The sequence below is a fragment of the Mustela nivalis genome (genome assembly GCF_964662115.1).
Source record: "Mustela nivalis genome assembly, chromosome: 12".
Lineage (NCBI taxonomy): Eukaryota > Metazoa > Chordata > Mammalia > Carnivora > Mustelidae > Mustela > Mustela nivalis.
In genome coordinates this window covers 10,168,995-10,178,186 of record NC_139031.1, presented here as the reverse complement: position 1 = coordinate 10,178,186, position 9,192 = coordinate 10,168,995, and the positions used below count along the sequence as shown (strand labels likewise).

The window sequence follows — 9,192 nt, the reverse complement described above, 5'->3', positions numbered from 1 at the left end:
AGGTAGTCAATAAACTTATCTTAAATGCTTCAATTAATTTTCTAACTACTGTATAGAGCTTCTTACTCCTTTTCAGGATATTTATCCCTTGAGCTTCTTTTTTCTGCCCATGGAAAGCCTAGGCTTTGAATCCTTGACTAGCCTGTCAGTCAAAAACCAAAAGCATATATTCTTTCTTCCCTTATTAATAGTGAACTACATTGTTCACAATTAAACAATCCATTTCTCCTCTTTTAAGTAAAGAACCAAATGTGATCTGATAAGAGAGTTTTGAATGTTTCTTTCCAAAACTTTGTCCATTGAGAACATAAATACACACACATACACAGGTGGGACTGACACACATAAGAGGGAAAATCAGAAAAATTTTCATGAAATTCTGTGTTTATGTTTTATCCTGTTAATCTAAAGTCAACACCTCAGTCCAAGGCAATCAGACACCTCTTCAAGGTCAGCTACTTTGGTTTCTGTTTTCCCTTACTTCCAACATCCCATATCAAATCTCGGGTACTACATGGAGAGGACTCAGCACAGTGTGGGAAGGTGGACAGAAGAGTTTTCTTTGTGTGTACCATCACGCAACTTAGAATTATCTAGGGAGGAAAGTAAAAAACATGAATGCCAATTTTCAACCTACTGCCTCATGAAGATGGGGCTCTGCCTCCTCCAAGCTCTACAAATCCATCGGGACAAGATAAAGATCCAGGAACCTGTCACCATCCAAATACTTGGGGGGTATAATTTGCAATGCGGTCCCAGGAGTATGTTTGTTCTTATTACTATAGAAGTTTCACGTGTGTGGATTCAGCTGGGTATTAAGTCATCATTTGCCAGCTCTTTTTTTTTCTGAATGTCCATCCCCAGGGCCCAGAGAAATGGAAAGAGAAAGACAAACAATTTTGGTTCTCCTGATAGAGGTGTGTGTCCTTGTCTCATCACCCCCAGGGACACTCAGAGACAGTCTAGGTGGGCTTGGGTGAAGAGGAGCTTGCTATAAAACCTTTACTGCTGGTGCTCCCGATGAGCAGACCCCAGTACCTGCATCAGCCTGTGTCAAGGGAACGAGGACAAGCCCTGCACTTCAAAGGCCCTCTTTCAGAGACAGTTGGAGGGGCAGGATCATCCGCTCTCACCTTCAAAATCTGCTGACTTCCGTGCAGTTTCTTCTAAATCTAATCCAACTCTAAGATAAGACAGGCCGGTATCACAGTGAGTAAAGGGCCTTTTTCAAAGTGTGTTAGTTGAGAGAACTGGGCTTTGGAGGAAGGAAGAGCTCCAGAAATTAGCATCCTGAACAAGAGGCACATGGTCAATTTATGGACAGGCAGCTTTCTGGTCTTACACAGGGCTGAAATTTGGGGCGCCTGGTTCTCCAGGCTCAGTGGGATAAATAGGGCTGAAATTTTCAGAGTTGGAATCATAAGCTGCTTATTGAGAATGATCAAGTATATCATGAAATATCATACAATAGGTGTCTATAATCGGTTCTAGGGAACATTTCAGGACTCCCTCTCTGTCATCCCTGGGGCCATCTGCTTGGTGAAATGGCAGCCAGAAAAAAATGAAAGAAAAGTCAAAAGCCTTGATTAAATTCTGGGATAGGCACTTTGGATGTTATTCCTAATGGGACACCTTCCATCCATCTATCCATCCATTCAACAAATGGGTGCTATATTGGGTACTGTCCAAATGCAGGGGGACCCAGAAATAGCATCTGCACAGAACCAAGGAAGCATTCCTGCAAGAGGGTGGGGGTCTGGCAGATATAGAAACATTGTATAATGAAGTTTTCACATGATAACCACTTCCCTGAACCTATACCTAAGTTATGTCTAGGAATGCCGATCAGATTCATTCATTGCTCTACCCATGCTCAAGAGAAACAGCCAGATTTTCCTATGTAGCATCAGGAGTCAAAAAGTTCGTGCTAACTTCATTTGCCAAAGCCCTAAAGCTAGTGAACAGAGAGAGAAAACAATTCTCCTTGAAGTTACATTTATAAATCTTATTCCCTAATTCATTCATTCATTTATTGATTCTGTCATTTATTGAGCACCTGGTACGTGCAATGTACTCCACAAGTTATAAAATAAGAGCAAATCAAATGATAAAGAGAAAGTGGAAATGAAATCTGAAAACTAAATCAATTAGAAAGTAAACATATATGACAATATGGCTATGGAACTTTCCCTTAAGTGAAATAATTGGTCATTCTGGAGAACAAATGATTCTGTGTCTGCCATCATGATAGTATATATGTGGATCTTGCAATCAAAGTCAAATAAAATTCTGTAGACCTCAAAATAGTACATGCAACCTTGCGCTCCTTAAATAGGTTCTCTTCCTGCGTTACTGTGGATTAAGGATTTGACATCATGGCTCTGAAAAGGATTGCCAGCTGAGGTAACACACAAGATATACTTTAACCCCCCTCTTTCTGTTTGAGAACTAACCCAGATCTGTGTTCGCTCCTTAGCACACAGCCTCCCGCAGCAGCAGAGACTGGTACAGATACTGTTGCCAGGGAATGACAGAAAACCAAACATGGGTCACAGAATTCATTCTCCTGGGATTCCCGCTCAGCCCAAAGCTGCAGATGCTCCTCTTTGGGCTCTTCTCCCTGTTCTATGCCTTCACCCTGCTGGGGAACAGCATCATCCTGGGGCTCATCTGGCTGGACTCCCGACTGCACACCCCCATGTACTACTTCCTCTCCCACCTGGCCGCCGTCGACATAGCCTATGCTTCAAATAATGTCCCAAAGATGCTGGCAAACCTTCTGAGCAAGCAAAAAACTATCTCGTTTGTGCCATGCATAATGCAGACATTTTTATACATGGCTTTTGCTCACACTGAGTGCCTCATCCTAGTAATGATGTCCTATGATCGGTACGTGGCCATCTGTCACCCCCTACATTACTCCAGCATCATGAGCTGGAGAGTGTGCTCCGTTCAGGCGGTCACTTCCTGGGCCTGTGGCTCCCTGCTGGCCCTGGTCCATGTGGTTCTCATCCTGAGGCTGCCCTTCTGTGGGCCTCATGAAGTCAACCATTTCTTCTGTGAAATCCTGTCTGTCCTCAAGTTGGCCTGTGCTGACACAAGGCTCAACCAAGTGGTCATCTTTGCTGCTTCTGTGTTTATCTTAGTCGGGCCCCTCTGCTTGGTGCTGGTGTCCTACTCACGCATCCTGTTGGCCATCGTGAGGATCCAGTCCGGGGAGGGCCGCAGGAAGGCCTTCTCCACCTGCTCCTCCCACCTCTGTGTGGTGGGGCTCTTCTTTGGCAGCGCCATTGTCATGTACATGGCCCCCAAATCCCGCCACCCTGAGGAGCAGCAGAAGATCCTTTCCCTGTTTTACAGCCTTTTCAACCCTATGCTGAACCCACTGATCTACAGCCTGAGGAACGCAGAGGTCAAGGGTGCCCTGAGGAGAGTGCTGCGGAAGGAGCCATCAGTGTGAGAGAGGCCGGAGACAGTCTGAAAGGTGGAAGACTTGTTTTCTATGAGATTTGGAACAACGGTAGTATAAATGCTTTAAGAATCTAGTGTCTCAGATTTTCAATATTAAAAATATATATTGAACTGATTTGGTCCCTAACCATGGGATACTTCCAGACCACAAAGTCCAGGCATAAGAGAAAAATTGTGTCCTGGTGAAGCACAGAATAGAGTCATGGACTCCACCAGCCAGGTCCCAGTGCTACCTAGGATCCAGTTTCTTTTCTTTTCTCTCACATCTCCCCTTAGATTCATCTAAGATTTCCATCTCCCTTATTGCTCTAAGTATATGCTAAAAATGCCACCATATATTCTGTACAATGGTGCACCTCTAATAAGAGAATAGAACTGATCTTGTTATGAAGTCCTCTCCTGGGAAATGTACGAAGGAACCGCAAGTCTAAGGATGATGACATCAGCTCTGAAAAATTATCTGAATCTGAGCCCACAGAATCTATTTCTGTGAAAAGCAAAGTTTGACTTTATGGGTTTTTTGTTTTTTGTTTTTAATGTATGTGACAGGCAGAGAACTGTTAGACTCTTTGTTTCATTTTATTGAATTCTGCTCTGTTTAATTTAAGTGTGTTTGTGTTTAGAATAAATATGAGAGTCAGGTATCTGAGAGAGTTACCATTTGCAGCGTTCAGAGTCAAATCCAGGTGTAGGTAACAACTGACCATTAAGATGGTGGCATAAAATATCACCAGAGTAAGAAAATCTTCTAGAAGGAAAACAACATGAAGGGAGGCCAGTAGCTTAACATCCTGTTGTAGAGCCACGTTTGGAGCCACTAGCACGACAAAGTCGGGTAAAGACTTGTAGGAACCTCAACAAAATTCCAAGAGCATCTGGTCCAGGAGATACTAGTCACTTATTTTGGGCCCAAGTGGTCAGAATGATGAAGTATAATTTTTTTTTTTTCTGCTTCTAACACATGTCTGGGAACTAAGTGGCCAAAGGAGTATGAAAACAGTGATTTCTTTAACACATGAAGTATGTCATCTTTTGAATTCTCTTCTTCTCTGGTAGGCTCGTGTGCCATTCCAGTGTGTGGCATATATGATTGTGTATTATTATCTGGGTTCTGGAGATCTTTCTATTTTTTTCACATCTCCTCATGTACCATTATCAGTCCCCATTTTTCTTCTTCCACAAAATTAAGATGCACCGGAGAAACTTTGCCTTCCATCTCGCTCCTAAAGCATGATTTTCCTCTCGCTTCTTAAACAGCCGCGTCGCTGATTATTCATCTCCTGGACTATTCTACTCATTAGTTAACTTAGGCAAAACGTTTTTCTCTGGCCGTTATCTGAGTCTCCATGTCTCCACTGTATGAGGAGGTCGCTTGCTCAGGCACACTCCGCTTGCTCTCCTCCCTCCTTCTCCATCGACCCCCACCTTCTTTCCCCCTCCCCGCCCCCCAAAATAATTTGAATAAAAAAATATTAGCCCTAAATGGAACAATAAGCATGATGGAGCTACTGTGAGACCTATTTTAAAAGTAGAAAAAAAAAAACCTGGCGATTCACGGACCTGTACCCCTGGGGATAAAAATATATGTTTATAAAAAATAAAAAATTTTAAAATTAAAAGTAGAAAAAAAAACAAGCAATATTTTTATAAAAATGATATTTTAACTATACTTGGAAAATCATTATTCACTAAAATATGTATACCTTAAATTAAGGTTAAAATTCAAAGAGGGAAGAGGAAGAGGCAAAATTAGGATAATGTGTCTCAGAAAATATAAGCTCTTGGTTTGGATTCAGAATGTTTCTACAAGGACCCATTAGAAAAATCAGGGGATTGCATTCACGTTTATGTCAGTTCAAAAATACTTGAGAAAATGTAGACCAGAAAGACCAAGCTTCTGTCAAGGTAACTGAGATGAATGAGTTAAAAAGAGACATCCTTCAGCAAGTCTCAGAAATGGCTCTGGTTCAAAAAGGGAAAACAAAACCAAGAACTATATTTTGTCAAGAAATTACAGAAAAGCCTGAGTGTATGAGAGATTCCTCTTAATTGTTTTAATATTTGAGGTAGAGGACTTTAATAAACAGATTCTATTTTGTTGACTTCTTTTTATGTATATTCTTTTGATGTTAGTCACAGTTTCCAGAGAGCTGAGGGTGAGGGAAAGAGGGTACACTTCCTTAATGTGGAGGAGTCTGGTGGGCGCTTCCCAGGCTTTATCCCGTCCTTCCCCAGTGACACTGGAATGTAGACACTGTTCACAGAGGACTTCTCCTCAGCAAAACAGGTGCCAGAAGAGAACATTCAGAATGAAGGGGGGAAGCATCACTCTACAATTTTATACTTGGCCTAAAATTCATTAAGGAATAAGAAAACCAAAGGAGAGAAAGTCTTATGAGATAAAGTCTAGCAAAATATATCCCCCACAGGCCTTGGTGGAAGAACTCTAAATAGATGTACTTGGGTCTTTTTTGGAGTGAAAGCGTATGATGTAAGGAAAACTTGCCAGGCACACAAGTTGCTAAAACATGCTAGTAAATGTAGCTGTTAATGTGACAAAATTAGGTTTTTTGTTTTGTTTTGTTTTTTGTTTTTTGTTTTTTACAAATTATCTTTTTATATGAAAAAAAGGAAAAGGGAAATGTTTATCAGCCATGAAAAGTTGATTAATACCAATGAGTCATTGAATCAAAGTAAGTCCCTTGTTATGGCTAGCAAGAAGATGAAAATCTGGAATAATTGTAGATGTCATTAGAAAATTTTAGAATTAACGTATGTGTTAAATATTTTAAGGGGTGCCTGGATGACTCAATTGGTTAAGCATCTGCCTTTGGCTTCAAGTCATGATCCCAGGGACCTGGGCTCAAGATCAAGCCCCACCTCGGGCTCCCTGCTTCTCCTTTCCCTATGGCTCCCCTCCCCCAATCATGCTCTTTCTCTGAAATAAATAAAATCTTTTTAAAAAAATTCAAAGTAGATCACCTTTGCTGCCTCTGAACTCCTGCCTCATCAGGTGGTTGCTATAACTTCAAAGTCTACCCGCCCAACAGTGATGCCGTGGACTTCTAGCCACAGACAAGGACCATAGTTCTGGTGCACAGAGCTCCTGAACTCTGTTGCCAGCTGGGTCAGATCAGTGTCTGTGCTGCCCAGCTGCCCTGACCCCAGTAATCCTGACCTCCACGGAGGATTGTTCCCAAAGGATTTGAGGCAAGAGTGAATTTCATGGGAACTTTGGAAGAGGCACCATGGAAATGGGCACAGCTAGCTAAGAGGTTGGGATTTCCTGATAAGACCAGCAGGTCTGATGTTCTAGGGTAAGGTAAGCTAGCTAACCTGAGTTGGAGGTTTGTGATCAGTGTATGTTAGAATTCCTCCATAGGTGTTTCCTGCAAGTGAAGGACTTAGGTTTAATTTTTGACGCGGATCAGGCCATTGGGCTAGCCTCTGTGCTGTGGGTCCTGATATATGAATTAACTATCACAAATATGCCGGTGAGGAGATTGAATAGGGTGATCTTTATCTGAGGAGGCAGAATAAGCACATTTTTGAGGAGTGATGAGGGATAGAAGAAGAAAAATGTTCACTGTTAGCCCAGAAAGCTGACCTATATCCTGCATAGTTTAGATAAGAATCAAATACACACTGGTTTCTACATTCTTCAAAGGTCTCATGATTGCCTGTATATCTCACTGATAGTTAATATGGGGCTGAATGATAAGCACCAGAGAAATCTTGCAAAAGTAGTTTTATGAGAAGAAATTGGAGGAAACATTTATGATCTAATACTCCCTGCATATCCCCTTGAGCACTAAACATATAACCACCAGCTTCATACAGCAAAAGTTGAAGCTCTTTCTCCTCCTGGATCCTGTCCCTGTGCTACTTAAATTAGCTTACAAAGTTGCACCATGAAATGTCTCAAGAATTCTTTCTTGGCCACTGGGCTTGAAGACTCCACAACACGCAGTTATATTTTTCTTTGAAGGCGTTCAATTTGTGACTCAGAATTTTGCCTTTCATTTGAGAATACTGATGATGTTAACCATAAGAACAATGATAATTGACAACATCCAGTCCTTGCCTGGAATGGATTAGCACCCAGTTAATGTCATCAAGATACTTCCAGAAGAGTGAGCCCAAATAGGACAAAATTAATGATTCTAAAAGAAAATATGCTGTTCTCTATTAATCTGCTAGATAAGCAATGGAATCTATCAGTGTGGTTTATGAACCTATAGGAAACCAGGTGTTGAAATGAGAATTTTTGAACAAATGAAAGAAAAGACAAAGACCAAGGAAGAGAAAAAAAATGAAAAGAAAAAGATAATCTCAAGATATGGTCCTTGCCCTTGGCTGACCTTGGGAATTGCCTGGGAGCTTTAAAGAATCCTGAGGGATTCACAAATTAATTAAATCAGAGTCTTCAGACATGTGTCCCAGGGTCAGCATTTTTTTTAAGGCCCCAGGTATAGTTAGATTTGAGGACCACTACTCTAAAGAAGTACTTTATTTTCTTGATGATTTTTTGAGAATGGAAAGTTGCTTAGAAAGAAGGTTCATAAACAGAATAAAAATATCCTGGAATCCTAAAACATGTCCCAGATTTAAAAAAAAAAATACAGATTCTGGAAAAGCTAAAATTTTCCTGGTAGGATTTCTGTTTCAGCCCAATGAATATTTAATAAGTGAAATATTGACCTGTGATGTGATTTATAAGAAATATGTTTGGTCTTCATCCATGCTTCCTGGCTCACAGGTCCCAAAACTTTTGTAATTACCTGAAGGATAAGAGCAATGGGAGAATCTTTTATTATAACATTCAGTCTCTTATCCTCAGTTCCTGAAATTACTTTGGAGCCATTAAGGTGAAATGTGTGTCTTGTTATTCATAATAAGCCCCTTTCCACCATAGCCATGTTTATATTAATGAGGTGACTTTTGGAAAATACTAAAGTGCAGGCTGGTTGCCAGGAGAATCAGAGGGGCTGGATGTCGGATCCATCACCAATGGCTAATGATGTAATCAGTCATGCCTGTGCAATGACGCTTCCATTAAAACCCAAAAAGACAGGGTTCAGAGAGCTTCTAGGTTTGGGAACCAGAACTTTTCCATGTCCAGATCATCTGTCCAGGACCTCACCTTATGTGTCTGTTCATCTAGCTGTTGATTTGCAACCTTTTTGTAAGAAATCAGAACCTAGTGAGTAAGTCTGTTTCCCGAGTTCTGTGAGATATTCTGGAAAATTAAGCAAACCCAAGGAGGATGTCATGGGAACCTCTGACTTATAGCCAGTTGGTGAGAAGCCCATAAGTTAGGACATGGACTTGTGGTTGTCTTCTGCAGGCCAAGGAGGCAGTAGTGGGAACTTCTGGTCTGTAGCAGGGAAGTCAGAAGCCTAGGATGGACCTGGGATTGGCATCTGAAGAGGGTGCCAGTCATATGGGGGCTGAATGCAAAATCCAGAAATCTGACACTCTCTCAGGGTAGATACTGTCACAACTGAGTTAACTGTGGAACACCTGGCTGGTGTCTAGAGAATTGTTGCATATGCAGGGGCATCCCCCAACACATACTGGGTGGAACTGGGTGCAGAACCCTTCTGGACCATAGCAAACATAATGAGGTCAGACACAGATAATTCTCATCCTTTCCTCTTTGATAGGGCAAAAATTACACACCACCTCACGTTTCTAATATTGATGAAAGAAAAACTCTTC

General features: G+C 41.4%; 1 protein-coding gene across 1 annotated transcript; it reads left to right on the top strand.

The window, feature by feature from the left end:
- Positions 1 to 2,527: 2,527 nt before the first annotated feature.
- On the top strand, positions 2,528 to 3,460 carry LOC309844594 (olfactory receptor 2A5; the record flags this gene model as incomplete). Its single annotated transcript, XM_082691671.1, has 1 exon — positions 2,528 to 3,460. The coding sequence occupies one exon, from the start codon at positions 2,528 to 2,530 to the stop codon at positions 3,458 to 3,460; it is 933 nt and encodes a 310-aa protein (XP_082547797.1).
- Positions 3,461 to 9,192: the final 5,732 nt, after the last annotated feature.